Source organism: Haemorhous mexicanus, chromosome 27 (genome assembly GCF_027477595.1).
Source record: "Haemorhous mexicanus isolate bHaeMex1 chromosome 27, bHaeMex1.pri, whole genome shotgun sequence".
NCBI classification, from domain to species: domain Eukaryota; kingdom Metazoa; phylum Chordata; class Aves; order Passeriformes; family Fringillidae; genus Haemorhous; species Haemorhous mexicanus.
In genome coordinates, this window is record NC_082367.1 from 6,748,042 (window position 1) to 6,775,045 (window position 27,004).

Genomic DNA, 27,004 nt, shown 5'->3' on the forward strand with positions numbered 1-27,004 from the left:
GCTCTGTCCCCTGAGTGCAGCCCAGCAGGACCAGAGGGCTGGGTTTGGGGCTGGCTGGGCTCTGCACACCCTGGGCAGGGATGGGGAGCAGGCTGCACTGCTCCTGGGAGCCGAGCAGAGTGCAGGCCTGGGCTCCAGCCCGGTCAGCAGAGGAATCTGCACACGCAGACAGGATCGCTGCAATTGCTGGTGGCTGAGTGAGCAACTTTGCAGGCTTCCTCGTCCCCTCGCCCTGAATGTCAGCTTTGAATTTTCTTGCTATTTTTAGGGATGGTTCAAAAAAAAAAAAAAAACCACCGAGGAGTATCCCCTCCCTTCTCTCTTTGCAGGGCTCTGTGCCCCATGAATATTGCAAGGCTGTGGATTACTGTACCTGTGCAGGGGCGGGGGGAGAGGGACAGAGGGACAGGGCAGGGAAGAGAGAGAGGTCGTGCAAAACCCATGACATTGCAAGCAGAATGGGTTAGAATGTAAAAGATTTATTAATTTAATCCAAAGCATTAAAAGGTCATGTATTAATCAAAGAGATGCTTAAAACTGTCAAAGTCCTTTGTCAGGTTTGAAGTGCATCTCTATAGTTATCATAAAATATATATATCAGCCTGGCATGGAGCCCCAGGCAGGGCTGGGGGAGGATGAGGAGTTAAATGAGGTGCTTTGCAGGGGGAGGGACACCCCCACCCGGCCCTGCCAGACTCCCGTGGGTACCCAGCACCCCCACACTGAGCTGGGTGCCTTGTGGGTCATCCTGCTCGTCCCCAGGCCTGGCTTTGGTCCCTCCCACGTCAGGCTCGTGCCCTGTGCTGGTTTGGGGGGTGTGTTTGGGGTCTGAGTTTGGGGTAGAGGTGGGTTTGGGAGCGGGGTCCCCCACTTGTCCCCGAGGGCACAGATGGCTCCAGCCATGGCAGTGGACACTGGGGGGGCGGTGAGCCGTGCCCATGCCACCCGTGCCACAGCTCCGCGAGCGCTCAGCCCTGCCAGGATTTCATTTTAGCCGGGGAGGTGGGTGGCGGGGGCGGGTCCCCGGGGCCACCCGGGTCAGCCGGGCGCGCTCTCCCAGCCAAGTGCTGTGTCAGCAGCGTTGGCGTGGACTTACGCTACCATCTAGTGGCTGCTTCGCCACCGCTGTCCCTAGCTCCGTCCGTGTCCCCGCAAGCCACCCCCTCCCCACCCCGAGCAGCCCCCCCGTGCCCGGGGCCAGGGCGAGCTGCCTGGGTCTGGCCCCCGAAGGATGTGCCGGGCTGGGCTGGGGGCTGGCAGCTGTCACCCCGAAAGCTCCCCGGGGTGGGACCAGGGGTAGGAGGCAGTGGGGTGCCGTGGGGGAGAGCGGGGTGAGGGCACGGGGATAGAGGGCTCGGAGACACAGGAAGGTGTTTGATGCTGTGCGGGGACACAGGAGCTGCCCTTGCGGGAGCGCAGGCCAGAGACCCCGAGGGGGTTTGGGGGGAGGGGGGGTCCCGCCCCTCCAACGTCTGTGGAGAGTTGTGGCCAGCCGGGTTTTGTCTCCATAAAGGTAACTGCGGCAGAAAAGCTCAATCCATCCCTGAATTCCAGCACCAGGCTGCCCTGGAGCAGCAGTAAAACCACTCCCGATTTCTCCCAACAAAACCATTTCTGAGCAGCCCCGTGGGCAGCAGAGCAAGGCTCCTGCTGTGCCCGTCCCCATCTCCTGTGTTGGCTCTGTCACCCGGCCATTCCCCCACCCAGAAAACCCCCGCCCCCAAATCCTGCTGCTCCCCCACAGATGCTGTCACAGATGCTGCTGTTGTCAGTGCACGGCTCTTCCCAATTATCTGCTGTTTTTCTGTGGGAAAAGGTGTCCCCTCACAGTGACTGCTGCTGAGCTGTTGGGTGATTGCAGGTAAATCCGTCTGTGCCTCAGTTTCCCCTCTGAGGGGACAGTGCCTGCAGGCCTGGACCGGCAAGCTCAAGCCTGGTCAAGCCTAAACCCACATTTTTGGCCATGTTCCACTGTTGTCTGGCCACTGCTGCCGCGGAGATGTGGCTCCAGTCCACGACCCAGGGCTCTGCGGGTTCTGCCAGTCCCTGGGGAGCTGGGGCCAGGGGGCACAGGGACAAGCCCCCGCCCTGCTGTGGGTGGGGACGGCTCCTGTCCGGCCCCGAGGGTCCCCAGCAGCACCTGGGGGCGAGGGGCCCCTGGGGAGGGTGGCACTGCTGCGGCTGCCTGTGCCAGGCTCTGCAGCGCCGGCCATCTGCAGCATCCCCACACCTGTGCCCTGGCACCGGGGGGGCTCACTGGCTCCAGACCCCCCCATGCTGGCCCGGGCTGGCAGAGCAGCCGGCCGGAGCCGGGCCACCTGGGCTGGGCACGGTGTGTGGGCAGCAGCAGGGCAAGGGGGCTCAGCGCCATGGGGAGGAGGGTCTCAGAGCACCGGGGGGACCTGGTAGCTCTGGACAGACCCTCGGGCGCAGGGCAGGGCCAGGGAAGGGGTGCTGGGCTGCTCTCCCCCCTCTGGACACGCTGCAGCTGCAGGGACCAGCCAGCCGGGAGGGGAAGGGGGCAGAGCACGGCCCCCAGCCCTGAGCTTTGCTCTTCCCCTCAAGCCCCCAATGCCAGCTCTGAAACAAAAACAAGCCTGCAGCACCTTTGGAGGGGTCCTAACCTCTTTGCCCACCTCCCCATGGCTGCTGGCCCCAGGGTGGGCCCTGCTGGGAGCTGCAGGAGCTCTGTGAAGGGCGATCCCAGGCTGTGCCCACCCACAGTCCCCCCTCCACCCTGATCAATACCCCTCAGCATTAACATAAAATCGATCTCCCTGCCCAGCCCAGCCCATGGTCACCCCGCAGCAAAATCCTTTACGCCCCTCACCCCTCCTGCTGGGGGAGGGGGAGGATGGAAGGATGGGGACCAGGACGGGGTCCCCCCTTCAGCCCCTTCCCACAGGCACCTGCAGTCTCGGGCCCCACATCGCCAGGAGCTTTCACAGCAATGACAGCAAAATGGGGACACACTCTGCTGACATGACCGTGGTGGCACAGGGGTTACCGTGGGTGGAGAAGCACATGGCAAGTCTGCACGGGTCCTGACCCCCTCCTGCCACTGGCACTGCTGGGGACAAGGGGCCTTGGCTGGGAACATGGAAGGGTGGCATCGTTTCAAGTTGGAGCTGGACAGAGAACGGTGGGATCAGCCCCTCTGAAGGCATGAGCAGGCAGGAATGGGCAGGAGAGGGAACGAACAGGGTGGGAATAGGCAGGAGCAGGGATGGAGTTGGGGCTGGCATAGCTGGAGCTCACACACCAGGGCCCGTCCAGAAGCACCTCTCGGTCCATCGCTCCCTGGATGGGGTTGGGGTCCCCATGGCCCCCCAGGCCAGCCCTGGGATTAAATAGGGACTGTAATTACTGGGGATGAATCAAATGGACCCTGCCCAGCACCAGTGGGTACGGACTGGGGACTCCAACCCTGCCTTGTCCCAGCGCCGTGCCTGGGTTTGGACTGGGGTGCTCCCCTTGTCTGAAGGCTTTTTGTCCCCCTCAGTGATGGAGGGGGACAGCACACGTCCCCGTGCTTGTGGGGACAAGGGACACATTGGCTGGCTGAGATGTGTGTGCCCACCCAGAGGGAGAGGGGGTTTGGGCTGCTGGGTGGGTGCCAGAGCTTGTGTGTGCCACATGTTAGAGGATGGCAGTGCCAGGGCCGTGGCCATGGGGTGGCCCTGGCTGTGTCCCTCAGGGCCCAGCCCTAGGTGTGGAGCTCAGAGCCCTCGGCCACAATCAGGCACCAGGGCTGTGCCTGGGGCTGCCTGATGCCAGCCCCTGCCTCTCCTGTCCCTGCCATGCAATCTGCTCTGTCCCCCAGCCCCAGGCAGCCTGCCACCCTCCTGGCTGGGGGCCTGGCCCTTCCCCAGGGATTTTTCCCTGGGATGGGGAAGCAGGGGCACGTCCAGCCCTGCTCCACTCCACCACCGTGTGGCTCAAATGCCCTTGTAGGAGCTGGGGTGAAGCCGGAGCTGTGAAGATGCCTGGGGGTACCCAGGGATGGTGGCATGTTCCCAAGCCTCCTGGCATGTCCCCAAACACCTCAGCATATCCCCACAGCCCCTGGCATGTCCCCAAACCCAGCAGCATTGGCCCCCTGCCCCCTCCCGATTTTCTCAGCATTTTCCCCACAGCCTGAGCCCCCCGGACTGGGGTGGGGGCCAGTCCCTCCTTCCCATCAGTGCTGAGGAATTCATTACCGGCACAGCTGGGCCCTGCTGGGGAGGCCAAGCTACAAGGAAAATTAACCTCTTCCTCCCCAGCCTGCCAGCACAGGACCCCTCCAGGTCACTGCTGGCAGGAGGGACAGTCCCCTCTTGGGGAGTGCTGGGGGGCTGCAGGGTGCTCTGCATGGGGGCGGCTTTTCAAACCCAAATTCTTCCCAACCCAGCGTTTTCAGGCTTTTATTTGCAAGGGAAGTTGATGCGTCCCCTCCCCACATGGCCTTGGGGGCGGGGGGGTTTCCCTGCTCCCCCCCTTGGAGGAGCCCCCAAACCTGTGCCCTGGGGCTGGAGGGGGTGAGGGGGCATCACTCAGTCCTGCCTTGGCTGAACGTGGAAGCCCCCCCGCCCCCCGGGATGGGTGTTCCCACCCCAAATCCTGTAGCTCAGCGTTGCCCCTAGCTCTAAGCACCCCCGGTGCTTTTGCCCACCTGGGGCAGCTCATCTCTCCTGGGGCAGGGCAGGGCCAGAAGGAGCCGGGCTGCCCCCAGTTTGTTAGAAAGGTTTTATTTCTCAGTATTTACAGACTTCATTAAAAAAAAAAAAAAATCAACAAATCAGCCCTGCCCTGCCCTTCCCTCCCCCTCCACGGCACTGCCCGCCCACAGCCCTGCCCTCGGGGTGCTGGCCGCGGGGCACAGGACTGGGGCCCCACTCAAAATGGGGGTGTCTGGAGGGGCAGCAGGCAGGGGGGCACCCTGCATTCACATTGACACACAGAGGGCAGAGCCAAGCTGCAGCCACGAGGGCTGCGGGGCTGCCCCATCCCGTACCCTCGTCCTGCCCCCGCGGGGCAGGAGGGAACAGCCCCTGGGGCAGAGCTGCCCCCAGCCTGCCTGGGCCCCCAGCACTCCTGGTGTCCCCCTGTCAGGAGTCCCTGTCCCCCCAGTGCAAGCAGGGTGGGTGTTTGGCTTTCAGGACTTGGCTCGACTAAAAAGCAGAGGAAATAAGGTGGAGGACAAGGGGGTCCCTCAAGCACTGGGATCCCTTGGTGGGGTCGATGGCTGCTTGGAGGAGGCAACTAAAATCTCATAAATTAAAGGAGATACCAAGGCAGGGAGGGTTGAGATGGCCTCCCACAGTCGGTGCCAGGACTTAGGGGGGCTGAACCCCACCCCCCTGTGCTCCCAGAAGAGATTGGGGCTGGCATGGGGAGCTCCCCCCAAGCCCTCTGCTACTCTCTGGGTCTGGGGGTGTCTGGGGGGTTCACGGGGGTTCCCCACAGTCCCCTCTGCAGCCAAAGCCCTTCTCAGGTTCAAAGCTGGGTGTGAAGGCAATGAAGGGAGTGGGGGGAGGGGGGGGCTGGGGGGCACAGTTTTGTCTTCTCTCTGAGTCCAGCATCCTTGTGCAAAGCCGTGTGTCCACCTTGAGCACCCCCCTAAAGTAATTTTGGGGGGCACAGACAAAGGAAGCAACCACCTCTAAAGAAAAAAAAAGAGATTCGCCCCAAAGCCACCTCAGAGCCTCCTGGGAGCGCCAGCAGAGGATCACTGGTTGTCTCCGGGCTGGTACTGGGGCTCGGTGGCAGTGAAATAGTCCTCGAGGAAGGACTGGAGGTACTCGAAAGTGGGCCGTTCCTCGGGCTCCCTCTTCCAGCACTGCACCATCAGCTCGTGCAGGGAAGGGGGGCAGCTCCCCGGGCACTGCATGCGGTACCCCCGCTCCACCTGCTCCAGCACCTCTCGGTTGTTCATCCCTGCGGGACAAGGACCCTCCTGCTCAGTGACAGCACCCCCTGGGACGGGCCAGTGGGGAAACTGAGGCACAGAGTGGCACTGCCCTGTGGTTTGGGTAGGAGCCCAGTTCAGCATTGGTCCCTCTGAGGGGGAAACTGAGGCACGGGACAAGCCTCGCTGAGGAGGTCAGCCCCAGTCTGTGCCCCGCCCAGCCCACCCCGGGGTGCACCTGCCCCAGTGGGCCATACCTGGATAAGGCACACGGCCTTTGGTCACCAGCTCCGTCAGGAGGATGCCAAAGGACCAGACATCTGACTTGATGGTGAACCTCCCAAAAAGTGCAGCCTCTGGAGCCGTCCATTTGATGGGGAACTTGGCACCTGCAATGGGACACAGGTGAGCCATGTCTGGGGCTGCACCTATACCCAGAGTACCCTGCAGCGAGTGCACCCACCTCTGGGGACAGCCCACACCTGGGACATCCCGCACCAGAGGCACCAGCACCTGAACCACCCAATCCTGAGGGTGTCCTGTGCCCAGGGTTCCCTGAACGGGGGCACCCTGCACGAGGGGCACCCAGCACCCGTGACACCCTCTGCCTGGGCAGCTCACACACGGGACACCCAGCACCCAGGGCACTGGGGATACGCTGCCCCTGGGGTACCCATCACTTGGGACATCCATCAACCAAAACACCCACGCCCTGGGGCACCTGTCTCCTGGGGGTACCTATTCCCTGGGACACCCGTCCTCGGGGACAGCCATTCCCTGCGGTGATCCAAGGCATCCATCACCTAAGATACCCATAAATTTGGGGTGTCCATCGCCCAGGACAGCCATTCCCTGGGGTGATCCAAGGCATCCATCACCTAAGATACCCATAAATTTGGGGTGTCCATCGCCCAGGACAGCCATTCCCTGCGGTGATCCAAGGCATCCATCACCTAAGATACCCATAAATTTGGGGTGTCCATCGCCCAGGACAGCCTGGCAGACCCTAACTTGGGGCATCCAAGCCCAGGTCACCCAGCCCCAGGGATGGCCATCTCCAGGCTAAGGGACGCAGCAGGGGACGCAGCGTGGGCGCTCCCACCCTGCCGTGCCGTGTACTCGTCATCCTCGATGAGGCGCGCGAGGCCGAAGTCAGCGATCTTGCAGACGAGGTTGTCTCCCACCAGGATGTTGGCGGCGCGCAGATCGCGGTGGATGTAGTTCATGCGCTCGATGTACGCCATGCCCGCCGCAATCTGAGGGGGACGGAGCGCTGGAGACCCCCAGCACACCCCGGGGCGCCCCCACCCTGCAGCAGCCCCCCAGTACCTGGGCAGCCATGTCCACCAGCTGGGGCAGCTTCAGGTAGCGACCGCCCCCGTCCTTCAGGAAATCCAACAAGCTGCCTGCAGGCAGAAGGAGCCGCCATCAAAGACCCCCAAAACCCAGGGGTGCCCCCCCTTTGAGCCCTCCGTGCCCGGCAGTGCCCCTGCTCACCCTGGCTCATGAACTCGGTGACGATGTAGATGGGCTCCTCCGACACCACGGCGTAGAGCTGCACCAGCTTGTCGTGCCGCAGCCGCTTCATGATCTGAGCCTCCTCCAGGAAGGCCTCAGGGGACATGGTCCCTGGCTTCAGCGTCTTCACCGCCACCTTCGTGGTGCCATTCCATGTCCCTGCGTTGGGGACACAGAGTCACCGTGAGCCCAGGGGACAGCCAGCCCAGGACAGAGAGGTGTGTGAACGGAGAAGTGTGTGCTTGCATGCTTGCATGCTTGTGTGGATGGATGGATGGATGGATGGATGGATGGATGGATGGATGGATGGATGGATGGATGGATGGATGGATGGATGGATGGGTGGATGGAGGGATGGAGGGATGGATGGATGGATGGATGGATGGATGGATGGATGGATGGATGGATGGATGGATGGATAAGGAATCAGGGCAGGGCAAGGAAGGGATCCCTGGGCAGGGATTGTGATCCCACTGCATCCCACCCAGGACAAGGAGTTCCCCTCACCCCAGTACCAACTCACCCCATTCCCAAACCCTTCATAGATTCCGTGCCGTTTCAATCTCCCCCACACCAGCAGGTACCTCCTGGCACCCTGTGATGCTCCCTGCCAGGACAGAAGGAAGCTTCTCCTGCCCGCTGTGCTCCCCCAGCCCTGGCCGGCCGGGGCAGCCTTACCCATCCACACGTCTCCAAAACATCCCATGCCAAGTCTCCTGTCCAGGGTGACGGATTCCCGAGCTATCTCCCAGGCGTCCTTAGCTAATCCCAGGGTCTGGGGCTTCACAGCAGGGCACGGGTGGGTGAGCAGATGGCACAACCCATCATTGTACTCTGTGGGGGATCAGGGGCAGGCAGGGAAGAGGAGGGAGGGGATGTGATGGGATGAAGGCAGCATGCATGAGCGGAGGAAGCAGGTGATGCCAGAGGAAGAGGATGACGAAGGTGGGACCCCCTGGCCTGGTGCTGTGGTGGTCCCATCTGCAGTGGGGGTCTTCTTGCCCATGCAGAGGTGACATGGGGCATCCTGGGGGAGCCGTTGTGAACCCAGAGCAGGACATGGGATAATTCCTCATGCCAGCAAATTGGTGTCGCTCAGCCTGTCCTGGCAGGCACGAGCTTCTCCCAGTGGGGCACCAGGCCTGGGGGTACCCCCATGTCCCCCCTGCCTCTTGCCCTGGCTTGCCCACCCGGCCCTACCCATCCAGACTTCCCCGAACTGCCCATTTCCCAGCTTCTTGAGGAGCTGGAGGGACTCGCGGGGGATCTCCCACACGTCTTTGGTTTTGACTGAGAGGTCGGCCAGTTTGGGGGTTCCCTTGTGGCACGGCACAGCCAGGCGGCAGCACAGCCCGGCTGCCCGCTCTGCAGCATGGGAGCAGGGGGACAGGAGTCAATGTGGGCACAGATCCCCCCAGCCCTCTGCTCCCCTCCACCGCCCCAGACATCACCAAGGCTCCTGTATCACCCAGTCACCCCCAACACAGAAAGGCACCCCCCTCCACCTGCCCCAGGGACAGCCCTGCACCCCCCCCGTCTGGGCTGGACCCCCAGTCCCCCCAGCTGCATCCGGGGACGGGGTCATGCCCACCCACCAGAGACAGTGGGAACTCTCTGCACCCTGGGCATGGAAAAGGGGAGACTCTCAAGGAGCCCCCTAATGCCACCAACAGAACAGCCCCCTCCTTCCCCAGGTCAACCCCATCAGCCCAGTCTCTTACCAAAGGGTCTTCTGAGCTTTCCCTACCCCTCCTATTGCCCCCCCTTGCACCCTTCACCCCACCCTACCTATATAGTGCTGGACCAGCTGCTGGACGGTGCTGAACTGGGCACGGGTGGTGATGTAGTACCCCCCACTATCCAGTTTCCGAATCTTATAGTGCTTCACATGGTCTCCCTTGGCCTCATCCCAGTCCCGGATGGAGAGGGAATAGGCACCTGCGTGGGGACATGGGTCAGGGAGGGATGTGGGGAACAACCCCTGGTGTCCCCAGCCCTGTCCCTGTACCTTTGGTGGTCTCGCTCTCCCGGATGAGGAAGGTGCCCCTGGAGTTGCCGTGGCACAGGAGCTGCCGCTCCGCGTCTTTGCGCCCGATCTTCCCAAAGTACCACCTGCCAGGGTGAGGGGCTCAGCGCCAGGAAAGCACCAGGAGGGGACCACGGAACCCCCACGCCAGCACTGCGGCACTGCTGGGGCTCACAAGGACACCTGGGCCTGAGGCAGGTGGGGTTGGGGTGTGTCTCCATCCCTCTTCTCCCGCTACTCACTCTTCTGCCTGGATGGAGTCCACAGGGGCCACGTAGTTGCTGGGGATGTAGCCCGTGGCTCCCGAGCTCAGTGACCTGGCCTCCCACCAGTCCCCCTCTCTGGGCAGGGAAACAGAGAACATGGAGGAGGAGGGACAGATAGACAGACCCGCCACCGTGTGCCTCCTCACGCTGCACACAGCACCCCGGACCCCGCCCTCCCTCACCCATCTCTGCTGGGACCGCTCAAGCCATGGCACTGGCCCTGGTACTGAGTGATGGAGCCCAGACAGAGCTTGGGTCCCCAGCCTGAGTCCTGCGGGGTCTGCCCAAGGCACCAAGGCACCTCCCCGGGGTGGCATGTGGCTGGTGGGGTGGCAGGAGGTCCGGGGGGGGCTCACGTGTTGTTGATGATGTGGAATTTCTCCCCTTTCTGGAATGTCAAGTCATCCTCCGTCCTGGCCTCATAGTCGTACAGGGCAATGAAGAGTGTCACCCCCCCACCTGTGGCACACGGAAGGGACCACGGTGACCCCGAAGTCGCAGCCCAGGGGTGTGGCAGCACTCCTCTCCCCATCACCGAGCCGCCCCGCTGACCTGAGACGGCCCCGCTCCACGCTGGCTGCACGCTGGAGGTGAAGCCCCCCGGCTCCGCCGAGGACGGGGCCGAGGGCACGGCTGGCCCCTGGAAGTTGTTGAAGTCGGGGATGCGGGTGAAGATGGCCCCTGGCTGCGTGGGGTCGGGGTCGTACTGGGAGGCAGGGGGCTGCAGGGAGCCCCCCTCGCCCCCTGCCTGCCCTTTGCCAGCCCCCCTCTCTTTGCAGGGCACACAGCCCATCCTGGGCACCGCCTGTGGGACAGAGGGTCCGTGAGCCCCGCACCCCCCTGGCAGGGGGCACACACGGGTACCAGTGCACCGTGGGGAGAGGCCCTGGGTGCACCCTGCTACCCCCCAGCTCAGCACACTGGGCAGCAGGGGGACACTGGGGTCCCATGGGCACGGGCAGTGGCACTGCTGATGGAGGGCTGTGCTGCCCGGGGGCCCCACGTCCCCCTGGCACCCGTGGGTGCTCCATGGCGGCCCCACTCACTGCGACGGCTCCTCAGGTCACTCCAGCTGCTCCATGTCACTCCAGGGAGGAGAAGAGTCGCCTGTGGACACCAGGGAGGGCATCAGGTGGGGGGCAACACCCTTGCATGGGTTCAAACACCCTTCCCATGGGCTGCAGCACCCCTTCATGGGATAAAATACCCCTGCACAGGCTGCAACACCTCTGCACGGACTGAAGCACCTCTTCCAGGGCTGCTACACCCCTGCACATGCTGAAACACTTCTGCCAAGGGCTAAAATACCCCTGAATAGATTGAAACACCCCATAACAGGATGCAACACCCCTGCTATGGGCTACAACACCTCTACACGGGCTGCAACACCAATGGGCTGCAACACCCCTTGCACTGGCTGTAACAGCCCTGCCTGAGCTACCACACCCCTGCACAGACCGAAGCACCTGTGCATAGGCTGTGATACCCCTGCATGAGCCACAACACCCCTGCATGGGCTACAATATCCCTTCACAGGCTGCAACCCCCCTGCATGAGCTAAAATGATCTGCATGATCTGCAACACCCCCACAAAGCTGCAGCATTCCTCCAAGGGCTGCAACACCCCGGTGTGGGCTGAAACCACATCCTCAAGTGGGTTTTTCTCTCACTGTGTCCTCACCACACTGCTCATGTCCTTTCAGAGCATGTGTGTCCCCGAGGCTGAAGGGCAGCCGGACCCCAAAGTGTCCCCACACCCTCTGCTTGGTGGGGAGTGGATGTTTTGGGGAGCAAGGTCCCCGCTCACATCGCTGTGGTCAGGACAGGCTCTTCCGGCCACATATGGCCAGAAGGTTTCACAGAGGAGGAGGAGGAGGAGGAGGAACTCAGACCTCTCCTGTTATGGCTATATGGAGACGTCCACCCCAGCCCGGTTATTGCCCTGGTTGCTGGACAACCACCCACACCAGTCTGCCCAGTTAGCACCGGGCAGAGCACTCCAGTCTGCAACCTCCAGCTGAGAGCAGAGGGAAGGAGCAGGACGGTGTCCTGCCCTCTGCACTCCAGTGAGCAGGAGGAGACAAAGGTTGGGGTGGATGAGATGTTTCAGGCCAATTTTCCCAATCATGGCTATTGATTCCCTTTCCTCTCTCCAGTAAGGGTGGAAAGAGCCCAGCTCTCCCCTTCCATCTCTGCCTTTCACACTGGTGGTGTGGCGAGGCTGCAGCCATTGCCAACAGGGCAGCATTGCCAAATCTGAGGAAACTCGGCTGGTTGGGGGTTTTATTCCTGATAATTAGTGGCTATTTAAACTGATGAACAACCCTGGCTCTCACAAACCCTGTCCCCGCTGGGTGGGAATCACCCCCACACCACATTCAGAAACTTCCCATTTTGCTGAATTTCAGCTCTGACCAAACACTGGAGCTGCCACAGGTGCCAGCAGGGATGGGGATGGCAAGGAGCATCTTCCAGGCAAGTGGAACCCCCCTGTGCCACAGCACCAAGGGTTTGGGTGGTGTGCAGCAGCACTGCCCCCAGGCTTCCCCTTCCCTGTGCACCCAAGAGCCCTGTGAGCTCCCCCCAGGGTGGCTCCATCCCCTCACGCTGCCCAGGGGAAGGGGACGCAGCTGGTGCCGTGTCCGATGGCTGCGTGGTGCTGTCTGGCTCCAGCTCTCCCAAAAGGAGCTGCTTGGAGCCGGGGAGCAGATGGCAGCTGAGCCCTTCCCGTGCTGGCTCCCCCGGCACCAGTCCCCACCGAGCTGCCAGGTCCCGCCCGCGCTGAGCCCCGGCCAATTCCTCACCCCTGTCCCGCCGGGCCGGGCTGGACACGGAGCAGCCACATCCCCGACTGCCCATCCATCTGTTCCCCAGGCCCCTGGGACACGGGGCAGCTCAGCCCCATCCCCAGCTGCTAGACAGGGCACAATATCCCTTGCATACTCCATTGTCCCCCCACATGTCACCTACAGTGCTGAGGTACCCCTGGGGTCACCTCCATGCCCTGCATCCACTCCCCTCCTGGGAGAACAGCAGTGGAGAAGTCAGGCTCTGGGGGGATGCAGCCTCATGGAGCCATGGGGGTACTGGGAATGTCACACCCCGTGCTGTGGGGACAAGCCATGGTGGCATCTGCCAGGCTGAGGGGGCCACGGTGCCCTGGGCAGGAGGTGGCTGCCAGAGGAACCCACACGGCAGCTAGGCAGTGGGAAGAGGAAGCAGCAGGAGCATGGTGTGGGCTGGGGGGAGGAAGAAGATGGTGCTGTGGCCATCAAGGGGCCAAAGGACTGGCAGGACTTCGTGCCCTGGGGTGGTGACAGCTGGGAGGGTCAGGCAGGGATGACAGCAGGGCTGGAGCCCCCCGGGTATTCTGGATCCCTCCACGCCTTGTCCCACACTGCCATCCTGCATTGCTCCATGCAGACCCAGCTCCTGCTCCCTGGGAAGAGGAACTGAGAGGGCTGCACAGCCCAGCCTGGTGACACCGGGGTTCCTCTGTCCCCCTGTGGCTCTGGAACTCCCTGGTCTCAGCAGGAAGACTTGGGCATGAGGCAGCTGCAGCACAGAAGGGGAAGGTGGCTCATTAGGACACAGGACCTGGAGCTGTGTCACCATCCCATGCCCAGGACCCCACAGACCTGGGGAAGGGACAGGAGACCACATTTGCCTGCCCCATCTGCTCCTTGTTCCAGCTCTGTGGCAGGTGGTGGCGTGTCCCTGCCCCTTCCCCACTGCCCCCAGCCTCAAGGCCACCTCAATGATACCTGGAGATGCAGCCCTGCTCCAGCTCCAGCCCTCCCAGTTCACCCAGTGCCTGGTGAGTCCCCTGTGGCTCCCAGTGGGAGCAGGTTTCTCCAGAACAAGGGGTGCACAGAGGGATGGCACCCCATCCCCTGCATGCCCACAAGCAGGGCTATTCCCTGGGATGAAAACTGAAGGACTTGCCAACCCCCAAAAGTGATCTCTGCACGCCCACCTGTGAGCCACAGGACCCATGACAGAGGGGTCCCCTGCCCCTCTCCCTAGCACAAGATGCTCAGTGGAGAGGGAGCCCCCCTTTCCCAGCCTTCCAGCCCCATCGCTGGCTGGGAAAGCAGGATTTCCGCTGGAAGAAGAGCAATTCCCGGATCCAAGGGGCTGCAGGGGCGGAGGGAGGGAGCCGGCCCGGGCTCCAAATACAATGTCCCGGGAGGAGCGGGGTGGGGAGGGAATTGTGCAGGGCAGGAAGCAGCGAGTTCCTGTCCCTCCTTGGGACACACCAAGGATCAGGGACGAAGCAGAGCTGCAGGGACCGGGGGGAGCATCCGCTCCGGCCAGGGCCTGAGCCCCTGCAGCTCCTCCAGCCTCAGCCGCGGAGAGCTCAGCCTGCAACATCGCCCCGGAGCACTGGCTGGGCCGGGACCCCACGGGCACCTGCAGGGACGGAGGGCACAGGTGTGTGTGTCCCCCCCAGGGTGTCCTATCCCCTCCCCAGCCTGCAGGTCCCGCACGGTGAGGGCACCATGTGCTCCGCAGGCTCCCCGACGTGGTGTCACCACCGGTTAGTGCCGGGACGGTGAGCTGGAGCTGGTGGGTGCCCCCAGACCTTCACACACACACCGCAGCCCCCCAGGATGACGAGGACGGGGGTCTCCTCCCCACCTCGGGCATTCCCAGGGAAGCAGTGAGGGCACAGTGAGAGCAGGCCCCCAGCAGACCCCATCACTGCCGCGGGACTCTCTGTCCCCACAGCTCAGTGGCCGCCTCCCCCGGACCCAGAGCCACCCCACACTCGGAGGGAGCATCTCCCAGCAGCACACGGCAAGGGGATTGAGACCCCCCCCCCCACCGCTGTTACAGGGCTGAGCCCCCCACACCCTGCACCTCACAGCGCACACGTACCTCCTGCCGTCAGCCCTCCTGCTCCGGCTGGCATGGACCCCCGGCTCGCACGGGGCTCCCGACGGGACCACCGGCAGCCCCGCTCCGGCCAGCGCTGGGGCTGCGGGGGCGGCAGCCGTGGGAGAGCGGGAGCGCCCGGCCGTGAGCTTCCCCTGTCTCTTCGGCGGCTCTGGCAGCCGAGCAAGAGCTTCCCCTCCCCTCGCCCCCCCTTCCTCCCCGCGCTCGCAGCAATGGTTCATTGTACCAGCCAGCCCCGCCGTTGCTGGATCGCCCTCCGGGTCACCCTCCGGGCCACCGCGGGGACCACAAGCCTGCCCGCGGAGCTGCTGCAGCGGGAACAGGCGTCAGGGGCTCTCTGGTCCCCAGCAGCCGGAGACACTGGCGCGGATGGCCAGGCTCTGCCGGCGGGGATTTACGGGGGATGTGCGGATCCAGCCCGTGCCACGGCGGGGCTGCCAGCGCCCGTCCCCAGAGCCTGGCACAGCCCCCTGAGACCCCCGAGGGAGCGCCCCCGGCAGGGGACAACAAAGAGACATCAGACTGCGCACACAGCGCTGTGGCCCTGAAAGGACAGGAGCAAGGGGCCCGTCCGGTGGCAGGACACGCACAGCAGCCACCCGTGCTGCTGGCACAGGCTCCTAGGGGCAGGGCAGACCCGTGGAGGGGCAGTGAACACCCTGCCATGCCTGGGGAATGGCAGGTAGCTCTGGGCTGTGTTCCAGGGGCGTCCCACACGTCCCCCCAAGATGAGGTGCAGCTCTTGTGTGACTCAAGCCAGTCCTGTGCCCATGGATTGCCCACTAGACATCAAACCCCTTATTTACCCCTTGTCCTGATAAAGTTGCTGGTGGGATGACCCTAAGATTTTGCATCGGTCACACCAAGCCACAAACTTCAGTGAGCTCTGGGATTGGGATAAACCACATAGACCCCTGTCTGAGTGCTCCTGCAGCCCCCCTGAGCCCCCCGCATCCTGTGTGATCCCCCTGCACCCTGTCAGAGCCTCCCCAGCCCTGCCTGAGCCCCCCGCATCCTCTCCAAGTCCCCCTGGAGCTGGTCCATGCTCTGCCTCGGCTCTGCCACATTGTCCTCCCACACAGCTGGGCTGGAGTGGGATCCTTCCCATCTCTCCAGAGCCTTCCTCCTCCTCCTCCTCCTCCTCCTACTGCTCGCCCTGCAGTTAGCCCTCCCGGGTTAACCCTCTTTGCCCTGTGGCAGTGAGTCCGGCCTCCCTTCTCCCTTCAGTGTTCTCATCAGGGCGCTGGGGCTGGTGCAGGCTGGACACCCGCTCCCCGGCCGTGTCACCCTCAACTTGTCACCTCCGGACTCATCCCGAGAGGGAAGGAAGCCAGGCTGACCCCAGCTTGAGGGGTGCCCCGCAGATCCATCCATGCACCCACCCGAACGCGGCTTGGGGCGTTCTGGGGCTCATCCCGCACCTCCCGCTCCCTGCAGGGCCCGCGTTGCTCCATCCCCGTCCGCGGGGCCCTGCCGGGACACGCCGAGCCCGGGCTGCCCGTCCCCCGCCAGGCACCACCCGGTGCCGGTTCCTTCCCTCCTCCTTCCCGCATTGGCTCCGCCGGGTTTCGCCGCCGCCGGCTCCCGCTTAAAGCTGCCGAGGCGGGCCGGGGAGCCGGGCCGGGATGGGAGCTCTCCGCTGGCTCGTGGCCTCTGCTCTCTGCATCGCCGTCCGGGGTGAGTATGACCCCCAGCCCGGCGCTGTCACCGCTGGGGACATCCCGGGCAGGGGAGGGAGGCGGGGGCACCCCAGCAGATCTCCTCCGCTGCGCTGCAGGGGAGGTTGGAGCTTGGGGAAGTGGTTTTACTGCTCGTTGAGCCCCAAGATTTGCAGTTCCTCCGAGACACAGCTGAGATGGGCGGCAAAGAGGGCAGGTGCCTTGAGGGCTTGGTGGGGCTGGAGGTGTGAAAATAAAACTAAATTGAGGCTCTAACCCAAGGGTTTTAACCCGACAAGGCAGGACAGCCAAGTGTGAAGGGACAGGGGTGGCAGGGCAGCCGTGTCCCCGTGAGACCCCCCCTTCTGGGTGCTGATAAAGCCGAGCTGGGCTGGGAGGTGGCTGCACCCGTTGCTGCCTGCGGGCGCCCCGGCAGGCGTGTGGTGGGTACCACGGCCCAGCCTGGGCTGCAGCTGCAGGTCTGCTCGCCCCCGCCTCCCCAGGGTCGGGAGACAGGACTGCTCCCAGCTCTCCCGGGCGGGGCAGGCGCTGTCTGGGTCCGGGCAGGTGCTGCCGCTCGCTCCCGGCGAGGAGGAAGATGCTGAGGGAGGGAAGGGCTCGTTCCCAGCAGTTGTGTTGGCGTGGGGTTGCACAAGCTGGGAGCCCGGGGGGAGGCTGAGGAGGTCACTGGAAAATGCCAGGCAGAACTGGTAAGGTCCCTGGCACCCCTCAACCATGCCCTGTGTGTGGAGACAGCTTGGCTGTGTCCCACCTTGGAAATATTCCAGGCCAGGGCCACCAGTGCTAGGGGTGACACTGGGGCATCACCCCAACAGTCACCCAGGAACTGGGGTTCCCTGGGGGTGCAACAGTGCAGGGTTTGCTGCAGTGTCATGCAGGTTGTGGCAGGGTGCTGACCCTGGAGGGTGTCAGTGCCTCAGCGTCCCTTGGATGTGCCTTTGGATGAGCTCAGGACGCTCTTTTGGCAAAGGAGGGAAGCCCCAGGCTGCAGGGAAGGGGGCACTGGCTTGGCAGCCTCCCATCCCCATCTCAGCTGGGGACACACACACAGCCCCCTCACCCTGCCCTCTCTGCCTTTCAGGACAGGACTATGGGCTCTCCCGCCCACCCCCTCAGTTTGGCTCCATCTACCATGTCCGAGGTAAGGGGACCCCCAGCCCTGGGCAGGGGAGCAGAGGATGTTCAGCACGGGTCAGGCCAGGCTGTCCCAGTGCCAAACTGGGGCAGACTTCCACAGCCGGGTGCTCTTCCTGACCCATCACCCATGGGGCTCTGTCTTGGTCAGCTGTGGGTTTGCAGGCGCTGGGGGGCTCAGGGAGGGGTGTTGGGGTGCTGAGGCTTTGGGGCTGAGCTGTGTCCTGTGCTGGGGGCTCCTGTGCAGGGGTCATTAAGCTGCCCTACGCCGAGATTGAGGAGCCCTTTGAAGCCTGGTACAACCTGACAGGGAATAAGAGCCGTATCCAGTACTACGGAGGTAAGAGGTGGCACCCAGCTGCGCCCACCCTGCACCAGCAGGACTCTGTGCCTCAGTTTCCCCTTCCCTGGCACAGGGCAGGTGATAACCTACCAGCTGGCAGCGGTGAAGCCCTATGGGATGAGGTACAAGATCACACCAGAGACAACCGAGAAGGAGGTGAACACCAGGAAGTGCTTCCAGCTGCCCGGCTCCAAGGAGGACGTGGTCACTGCTCAGAGCGTCTTCCCCAGCATGAAGGGCTTTAAGGTGGGAAACCTCAGAGCCGAGACCTGCCCTGCCTCCCACAGCATCTCCAGGCCGAGGGAGGGCTGCTGGGAGACGCTCCTCTCTGTCCGAAGGCTGCAGGCTGCTGGGACTGGCCAGGACCCGTCCCCACACCCCAGGGTGCAGGGAGGGTCACTTCCCCACCCGCATCGGGGCTGGACTCCTGGCTCCTTTCCCAACTCCAGCAGCCGTGCTGGGACGTGTCACATCCCACACAAACGCTGGCATTTCAGCATGGTTTGGGCAAGCCTCTGCACGGCAACTCAGCTCCTGCTGGCCCCAGCCTGCGTCAGGGCTGGGCACAGCACGTGAGCAGTGGGGACAGCAGCTTGTCACTGAGCTGGACACATGCCTGCATGGCGAGAGCTTGGAAACAAGCAGGAAAAACCTGAAATCTTTTCAGGTTTTTGGAGAAATGGTGCAGCCAGACTCCATGCTATGGGTGCACAGATTGCTGTGCACAGTGGAGTGTTCCCAGGGCACCGCTGAGCCAGACAGTGGGGTCTGCCCTGTGTTGCACCCCATATCCTTGCCCCAATTTCCACCCCACGCATGGCTGTGTGCTAATGGCCATGGAGCCACTGGATCCAGCTGGAGGGGCCTGGGCTGTGCAAAGGGGCTGGCTGGGCAGCAGGTGGCCTGGGGGAGGTTGAGGTCCCCTCCCTGAGATCGTCTTCCCCCCAGTTCCTGCGGGAGGAGTACTACGAGGGCCGGTACTGTGCTGTGTGGCAGAACGTCACCCACTGGGCTCAGAAGAAGAACGTCTACACCCTGTGGGTGACCAACTCCAGCTGTGGGGTGGCCCCCGTGCACTACGAGATGCGAGGGTACAACAGCCTGCTGGGCTCCCACTACGACAAGTATGAAATCGCCTACACTGACTTTGACAACAGCTATCCTCCTTCCGTCTTCGACCTCCCCGTCAACGGTGAGCCAGGGAGGGACCCCCCATCCTGTCTGTGGGGCTCGGGCTGACAGGGGTCTCTCTTTGGTCCCCAGAGACCAAGTGTGGGGTGCTGCCGGGGAATGTGGCAGAGCACCGTGTGCTGGCAAACCCCATGGAGGACCTGGTGGGCCAGCACCGGCCCTGGGCACACCGGGTTTTCCATGAGTACCGCCAGCAGATGGGGAGGCGCTACGGCTCCGCGCGGGAGCTGGAGCACAGGCAGAGCATCTTCGTGCACAACATGAGGTACGGCTGGGGGGATGAGGACCCTCTGGGGGTGCTGTCACACCGAGGGGGCGGTGGCAGGGCCAGCTGGCACTGTCTCCACCGTGGTGGCAGGTTTGTGCACTCGCGGAACCGCGCCGCGCTCTCCTACACGCTGTCCCTGAACCACCTGGCCGACCGCACGCCGCAGGAGCTGGCAGCGCTGCGGGGCCGCCGCCGCAGCGGGACCCCCAACCACGGGCTGCCCTTCCCCACGGAGCTCTACACCGGCATCATCCTGCCTGAGAGCCTGGACTGGCGCATGTACGGTACGCGTGGGGTCAGGGGGACACCGGGGCGCTTTGGGAGCAAGTGCTCCTCGCCCAGGCCTGCACTCAGTCCCACAGAGCTCCCCTGCTCCCCATCACTACACTGAGGAGCCTGTGGGACTGTGCTGTCCCTGGGGGTGCACGTCTGTGAGGTTGGTGAGGCACTGGAACAGGCCGTACAGAGAACCCAGGGCTGTCCAAGGCCAGGCTGGACAGGGCTTGGAGCAACCTGGGGCAGTGGAAGGTGTCCCTGCCCATGGCAGGGGGTGGAACGAGATGGTGTTTGAGGTCCCTTCCAACCAAAATCATTCTGTGTTTCTGTGACTAAAGGCAGCTGGGTCAGCACTTGGCCCTGAATTCACTCTGGTGCCCGAGGGACAGATGTGCCATCTGAAGCAACATCTGGCTTCACCCATGTCCCCATCAGCTGGGAGTGACACCCCCAGAGCTTGCCCCTAGCCAAGGGTGGGGGTCCCACCTTTGCTAGTGCATTTCCCCCCTTCTCAGTTAGCACCGAGATCTAGCTGTGCTGCCTCTGGACCTCAACTCCTGCCTCAGTTTCCCTTCCACCTGCCTCCATCCCTCGGTGCCAATCCAGTTTCTCCTGCCCTGCCCCGTTGTCCCCAGGCGCTGTCACCCCTGTGAAGGATCAGGCTGTTTGTGGGTCGTGCTGGAGCTTTGCTACAACGGGAGCCATGGAAGGTGCCCTCTTCCTCAAGGTGGGAGCAGGGCTGTGCCCCACGGTGTGGATGGGAGCCTGCAGGGGGCCTGTCCCCATCCCTGGACTGTGTCCCCCATGCAGACCGGCGTGCTGACCCCCCTGTCCCAGCAAGTCCTCATTGACTGCTCCTGGGGCTTTGGGAACTACGCCTGCGACGGGGGCGAGGAGTGGCGAGCGTACGAGTGGATCAAGAAGCACGGGGGCATTGCCAGCACCGAGTCCTACGGTACCTACAAGGGGCAGGTGAGGAGGCCCTTGTCCCTGGTGGCCTTCCCAACATCTTGGGCCTTTAAAGCCATGCTGGGGCCCACCTGGATGTGTCAGAGGCACTAAGAGGCTCTTGTGATGAGGATGTCACCTCGTCCCCAAGGCACCAGGGTTCTGGGGTTCACAGTACTGTCAAGGCCAAGCCCCAGGGCTCATCCAGGCTGTTTTGTCACTGTGTTCCTCAGTTTCTCTTCTTGCAAAACAGGGACAAGGCTCCTCCACCTGTGTGTGGTGCCATGAGTCACTCCATGCCCTGGGGTACCCAGAGAGGGAGCAAAGCTGCCTGGGGATGGGGATGTGGCAGAAAGATGCAGGCAACAGCCCTCCAGGGCTTCGTGTGCAGAGCCAGCTCCCCACCTTGTGTCCTTGAACTACTGGGAAAACATCCCCAGCACCGTGGGCTTGGGAGGATGGCGGGGTCAGAGCCAGGATGCTCTCACAGCCCAAATTCCAGATCACTGCCTGCATGCGCAGGGTCAGGCAGGGAGGCAGGGTCCCAGCGAGGGATCCTGGGGGTCCTGATGACAGTGTGTGTCCCCTGGGTGTGCAGAATGGCTTGTGCCACTACAACCAGTCTGAGATGCTGGCCAAGATCACGGGTTACGTCAACGTCACCTCAGGCAATGTCACAGCAGTCAAAGCTGCCATCTACAAGCACGGTCCCGTGGCCGTCAGCATCGACGCCTCACACAAAAGCTTCTCCTTCTACTCCAACGGCATCTACTACGAGCCCAAGTGTGGTGAGACAAGCAGCACTCGGGGCATGGCAGGTCCTGGGTACCCAGGGAGATGCCAGAGCACCTGGGAACCAGCTTTTTGGTCAAGGGAGGGGTGGAGGGAATGAGCCCTGAAGTCCTCTGCAGCACTGGGGGTAGCCCTGGGAGCAGGGATGCTGTCTGGACTGGGATGTCCTCTGGACAGGGATCTTCTCCAGGCAGGGATGCTCTCCAGAAAGGAATGGTCTCTGTAAAGGGAGTCTCTGTGGACAAGGATGCTCCCCAGACAGACAGTCCCCAGACAGGGGTGCTCTTCAGTGAGCCCTGTGCCGTGTCCTTCCCTGCAGCCAACGCGCCGGGATCGCTGGACCACGCCGTGCTGGCTGTGGGCTACGGGGTCCTGCAGGGAGAGACCTACTGGCTCATAAAGAACTCCTGGTCCACATACTGGGGCAACGATGGCTACGTCCTCATGGCCATGAAGGACAACAACTGTGGAGTGGCTACTGAGGCCACCTACCCCATCCTGGCCTGAGCCACCCTGGCTCTGCAGGGAGAGCCTGGGCGGCTTTCTCAGCACTCAGCCCTGGACCAGGCCCTTCAGTGGAACCATCAGGAAGCTGGGACACAATGGGACAGCCCCATTCAGTGCTGGACGCAGGGCAGGACGGGGACTCAGCACTGGGCTTGCCAATAAAGACACTGGAAAAATACTGGATGGCTTCTACGGGAGGGATTCAATTGCTGCCCACACAGCTGTGCCGCCTGTGCCCCAGGGACACAGCCTGTACAGGGCCCTGTCCCCAGCCTGGTTTTCCTGGTCCTGTGGGACCCTAGGGGCTTCCTGGGGAGGGGACAATCCCACCTGGCAGAGCCAGCTGGCTCTCACAGCCAGTCCCAGACACCCGGGGCGAGGGGAGCGGCTCTTCCAGCTCTGAGGTGGAGCACAAACAACCCCAGGGATTTCTGCTGAGATGAGAAATTCCTGGCATGGGGTGCTGGGGAGGGGGGAGCCTCCACCCTGTGCCCCACTGCCAGAGTGCCTGCTGTGGCTGCGGGGGGGGGACTTTGTCACCAGGGTGTTTGCCAGTGCCACCAGCCAGGCCCCTTCACTCTGGGGCTGCGCCCCTTTGCACCGTGGCTGGGGTTCAGCTGGGCTCTTATTTTGGGCTCAAGCCATCCTGGACAGCAGGATCAGAGCACAGGGATACTTCAACAGGGTGGGAAGTTCTCCCTGCCCTGATCCTGGTAGTCTCCCACCTTTTTGTGTGGGGTGCACAGGGGGTCTCGGGGTGCTCCTGAACTGGTCACACCCCAGAGCTGTCGTGCTTCTTCCATCTTTTCTTGCTCCAGAGCTTCACCCCAAAACCTCACAGCCATGGAGAAGCCTCACCACGGGCCAAGGGTCTGGTGTTCTTGGGGTGTCCAGGCCAGAGGTCAGCTCAGTTCTGAAGGTTCGTTGTGGGGGTTCTGGTGCCATTCCAGTGATGTCCACCCTGGGCATGGAGCTGGGTTGGCAGCTGCAGTGGGCAGCCCAGGGCTCCCAGTGAGAGCTGCTGGCACTGCCAGGCTCTGCTTCCCAATTCTAGAGCCCAGCTAGCAGCAAGCAGCTGGGAAGGGAACCTAGAAGAAGGGAATGTCATCCCTGACTTGTAGCTGCATCTGCACAGGTTCTACCTCCCCCCAAATGGGGTTTTGATAGCTGAGAAGGGGCATCCCCCACAGCTACATCCCAATTTTGTACAGCAAACCACGGGCAGCACCCAGGGAGCTGCACTTCCCTCCAGGTGACACAACTGCTCTCATCACTGGTGGCAGGTCATCATATTCCCTTGTTTTCTTTCACGTGTTCACCTGCTCTTTGACAATTTGCTGATTGTTGAAGGGGTCTTTAATCATTCCCAGCAGGGAGGCTGGTTGGAATTCATGTCTGGGAGAGGAATGATCACGGCACAGGAATAATGTGGTTTATTCCGTGGGAGTCCAGGTCTCCAGATCTTTGATTCTCTTGACTGCAGTCAATAAAACATGCTTTGACTTTCAGGGAACCGTGACTTTCAGGCTCCCTTTGGATAGGAGATGTCCCGAATTTGCTGCTAAACACAGAGGTGCCTTTGAGAGCTGCAAGTTTTGTATCCCCAGGAAGCATTTACTGAAATTCTGCATTCATGGCATTAGGCACATCGCAGTCCTGAGCGTGGGTAGTTCAGATGGCTGGGAACTTAAAAAACTATCTATTTATTACATTTGAAAATGGAAAAAATAAGAAAGGACATACCTGAAGGGAGGTTTGCTGTTTGCAGAGCCAGATGTAGGTTCTGGCTCCCAGCCCAGCTGAGCTGTGACCTCCAGACTTCCCTGGACACCCAAACCTCAGAGTGGCTCCAAGTTTTGCAGAGCACAGCAAAGCACAGGCACTCTGAACCCTGCTATTTATTGGAAGCACAGCTGGCCTGAAGCTCTGCATTTAAGGTTTCCTTTGGGAGAGGCACCTTGCAGGAAACTCCCCGAATTTGATACATTGGTGGGGAAATATTAGCTGAGGTTGGTGTTCAAAGGAGCGAGCACTGTTCAGAATGGGAGCTGAGAGGATGTAGGACCCACCTTCCACATCCCACCTTGAGAAGCCCATCTCCTCCTTAGTCCGTGGGATTTGGGAAGCTGCTGAGATAAGCTGACACAGGGAGGATCCTTTCTCCTCCTGCCCTGCATCAGCTCAACCCGGGGATGGGGATGGCAGCCTTGGGGTGATCTTAGCTCCATGCTGGGCTCCAGCCCATCCACCCGAGGCCAGGCAGGACGTGGGGAGTGAGGCAAGACAGAGGTCACCACCACAAGCAGCTCCTGGGAGGAACTCTGTTTGCAGTGAAACAGCTCCTCTGTGAATGAGAGCATCCAGATCTGTGGGATCAATCTGTCCACACATCCAGAAACTCAGGGTGGGCTGAGTTTGCCAAGCTGAATTATTCTCCGAGGAAGGGCGGCTGGGATTTCATCTGGGTTTGGTTTCTTGCCCTGCCCTCGGCTGTCCTGGATACTGTATTTCCCTCCAGAGGCAGCTGCAGACCTCTGTGCAGCAATGCCAGGTGGCCAGAAAATGTGCTCCAGCCCAAAATCTGACTGCCTTTCCCTGCTGGATGAATTATCTGTGAAAACCTCTCATGGCTTGCACAAAACAAGGTAATTATTCAGCAGGCGGGGGATACGCAGAGCCAGAGTATGAAATTATTATCTGTTAGTGATTTACAGAGAGCCACAGACGGTGTCAAGGAACAGCAGCTGAATCAAACTCGCTTTGGCAACCTTGTGGCTCCCAAATGCTCCAGGCGACCCAGAGGGGCTGATGGAGAGCTCGCAGTACTCCTGTGCCAGGGGAAGGGGTCCTGGGGGTCTCTGTCTCCCAGGACAGAGCCAGGTGCTCCATAAAGGGGAAGGACATGCTTTACATAAAACCCTGACATCTTAGGATGGCAAAGACCACGACCCAGGGGAGACTTTTGCTGTCTCACACAGTAACCAGAGGTTTTTGGGGCACAAATAGAAGATGTCCCTGCCCATGGCAGGGCATGAGAGAGAGATAATCTCTACAATTCCTTCCAGCCCAAACCATTCCACGGTGAAAGGGTGCATTTGATAGATCTGAGCAGCCTTCTAAACTCTGAAGGCTTGAAACTGCTTTGCTGCCAGTGTGGCTCTGCTGGAAAATCACCGAGGCAGTGGCTTTCCAAGCGTTTCTTCTCACACTTCCTTCAGTAGCAGCTTTACAAACTCTCTTCCTCAGCCAAATGTTTCTCCCTTGGCACCCGTGGCTGCTCTGGCAGGTTTGTTGTTCACATTCTCAAACCATTCCTTCTCCTTCAGCCCCAGCTATTCACCACTCCATACCCCCCACCCCCCTCTGATCTTTAGGCTTTAATTGACAGGAGAAGGGGGAATGGATTCAAACTAAAAAAGGGGAGGGTTAGATTTTATGTTGGGAAAAAAATCTTCCCTGTGATGGTGGTGAGGCTCTGGGACAGGGTGCCCAGGGCAGCTGTGACTGCCTTACCCCTGCAAGTGTCCCAGGCCGGGCTGGACAGGGCTTGGAGCAGCCTGGGGCAGTGGGAGGTGTCCCTGAAATGGCAGGGGCGGCACTGGGTGGTGCTCAAGGTCCCTTCCAGCTCAAACACTTCAGGATTCCATGATTTGCTGTGACAGAGTGCAGGCGGCACTGCCCCTCTCCAGGTGCGCTGTCAAAGCCCAAAATCTGAGCATCCCCAGTCCTCCACCTCCTCCTCCGGAGCAGCCCCTGAGCAGCGAGGAGGGGTTTGTTCCCAGGCACCCACAGCTCTGCCTCCTGCTTCCCACCGACGGACATTTCCCAATCACAACCCGGCATCCAGCACAATGCAACTCGTGTCATGAAATTAAGTATTTCTCCTACACACAGCACATTTGCCCGGTGATTAAAACGAGTCCCCGAGGTAGCCAAGCACAGCAGAATTCCGGTTCATTATGCACACCCACGCAGCCAAGCTAAAAACCCAAGACACTCCCCCAGTCCTTGGGAAAGCCTGAGCAGCTCAGATTTCAGCTTCACCACTTGCGCCAGCCAGGACCGGGAATACTCTGTCATCTGGTGTAGGAAAAAAGGTAAGGACAGAAGTTTCCCAAAGATTTCAAGGTATCCCTTAAGGTCTGAGAAAGAGGGAAGGGTGTAGGGGCACAGGAACGTCGAGCAAATGGAGCAGATCACACAACTGTGAGCAGTTGCTGCCTTTTGCTCATTCCATCTTGGATTTAGAATGAACTTTTAACACCAAAATGCCTTAATTTCCCCCATTTCTCAAAGCACCTGTTATGTGTCACGTTGTACAAAATGACAGCTACTTGATGAAAAAAAAGAACAATTATTGCATATGTGCAGTGTATGATCTGTCCTTGCTGCAGCAGCTTGAGTCCAACCTCGTTCCCAGAATGAAACGGGGCCAGATCTCTTCCCTATTCCCACCTGGAGCTCTCCCAAGCTGCAGTGTAAGCACAGGGAGCTGCAGTTTGCTCTGACCCTGCTGCCCACGAGGGGTAGATCCAGCTGTGAAATCAGCCACGGCTGTGCCTGGTGGGTGAGCAGCTGCAGCTGCTAGAGTCACAGGAAAGAGGAAGCTCGTTCACATGAAGGTTTTCCTTTCCCCACAGACACAACCTCCTGCCTCTCTCTCAAGCCTCCAGCCACAGTATTCCCACTGCCCCTGCCCTACTGGTGTCTCCAGCCCTTCCTGGAGTGGGTGGCTCTGCTCCTTTTCACCTCCATCTCAAGGCAGAGACGCCTTCTCCTCCTCCTCCTCCTCCCCACATTCCTCTGCTCCCTTCCTTCCTTCCTGCAGTGCTGACCCTCCTTATCCCCCTCCACAGAGCCTTCCCTCCCTGCAGCCGCTCCTCTCCCCCGCCCAGCCTAGGCCAGCTCCCCCCCTCCTCCCCAGCCATGGATCTCCCTCTCACATGGTTCTGCTTTAGCCCTGCCACCACCCCTTCACCCTGCCCTCAGCTCGGCTCAGCTCACCCAGCCCTGCTTAGCCCAGCTCGGCTCAGCCCCTTCTGCCAGCACTGTCTGGGCTCAGTTCAGCCCCACTTGACCCTGGCCTAGCCCAGCTCAGCTTCTTTTCCCAGCCTTGGCCCACTTCAGGCCTGTTCGGCCCAGATTCCCTGTCCATGTCCATCCCAGGCTGTCCTGCTCTGTCCATCCCAGGTTCCCCGGCCCTGTCCATCCCTGTCCATGTCCATCCCAGGCTCTCCGGCCCTGTCCATCCCTGTCCATGTCCATCC

General features: G+C 61.6%; 2 protein-coding genes across 5 annotated transcripts; one reads left to right on the forward strand and one right to left on the reverse strand.

Annotated features, from left to right (window-relative positions):
* Nucleotides 1-4,714: 4,714 nt before the first annotated feature.
* Nucleotides 4,715-14,766, reverse strand: FGR (FGR proto-oncogene, Src family tyrosine kinase). Of its 4 annotated transcripts, none has more exons than XM_059868653.1 (13): nucleotides 14,582-14,766; nucleotides 10,747-10,807; nucleotides 10,253-10,505; nucleotides 10,057-10,159; nucleotides 9,677-9,775; nucleotides 9,417-9,520; nucleotides 9,197-9,346; nucleotides 8,087-8,242; nucleotides 7,388-7,567; nucleotides 7,220-7,296; nucleotides 6,993-7,146; nucleotides 6,148-6,279; nucleotides 4,715-5,919 (listed from the first exon to the last, which is right to left on the reverse strand). In XM_059868653.1, exons 3-13 carry the CDS (start codon nucleotides 10,491-10,493, stop codon nucleotides 5,711-5,713), a joined length of 1,605 nt encoding a protein of 534 aa, XP_059724636.1. In that variant the 5' UTR covers nucleotides 10,494-10,505; nucleotides 10,747-10,807; nucleotides 14,582-14,766; the 3' UTR covers nucleotides 4,715-5,710. The 4 variants fall into 4 exon arrangements, with proteins under 4 accessions (XP_059724636.1, XP_059724634.1, XP_059724637.1 ...); XM_059868651.1 differs by lacking the exon at nucleotides 8,087-8,242 and adding an exon at nucleotides 8,609-8,773; XM_059868654.1 differs by lacking the exon at nucleotides 8,087-8,242.
* Nucleotides 14,767-16,122: 1,356 nt separating this feature from the next.
* Nucleotides 16,123-21,915, forward strand: LOC132338792 (digestive cysteine proteinase 1-like). The gene is made up of 11 exons (XM_059868650.1): nucleotides 16,123-16,276; nucleotides 17,360-17,419; nucleotides 17,660-17,752; nucleotides 17,829-18,001; nucleotides 18,704-18,947; nucleotides 19,019-19,211; nucleotides 19,305-19,498; nucleotides 20,126-20,217; nucleotides 20,301-20,462; nucleotides 21,037-21,226; nucleotides 21,550-21,915. The coding sequence occupies exons 1-11, from the start codon at nucleotides 16,225-16,227 to the stop codon at nucleotides 21,735-21,737; spliced, it is 1,641 nt and encodes a 546-aa protein (XP_059724633.1). The 5' UTR covers nucleotides 16,123-16,224; the 3' UTR covers nucleotides 21,738-21,915.
* The last annotated feature ends 5,089 nt before the right edge of the window (nucleotides 21,916-27,004 follow it).

Bases quoted from the DNA above. Each gene is read 5' to 3' on its own strand.
- FGR (XM_059868651.1), bottom strand. From the start codon at position 10,493: ATGGGCTGTGTGCCCTGCAAAGAGAGGGGGGCTGGCAAAGGGCAGGCA. The intron at 9,347-9,416 runs GTACAGGGACAG...GTCCCCACGCAG, and splicing joins GGAGAGCGAGACCACCAAAG to GTGCCTATTCCCTCTCCATC. The intron at 7,297-7,387 runs GTGAGCAGGGGC...TTCTGCCTGCAG, and splicing joins CACCGAGTTCATGAGCCAGG to GCAGCTTGTTGGATTTCCTG.
- LOC132338792 (XM_059868650.1), top strand. From the start codon at position 16,225: ATGGGAGCTCTCCGCTGGCTCGTGGCCTCTGCTCTCTGCATCGCCGTC. The intron at 16,277-17,359 runs GTGAGTATGACC...TCTGCCTTTCAG, and splicing joins TCTCTGCATCGCCGTCCGGG to GACAGGACTATGGGCTCTCC. The intron at 21,227-21,549 runs GTGAGACAAGCA...CCTTCCCTGCAG, and splicing joins CTACTACGAGCCCAAGTGTG to CCAACGCGCCGGGATCGCTG.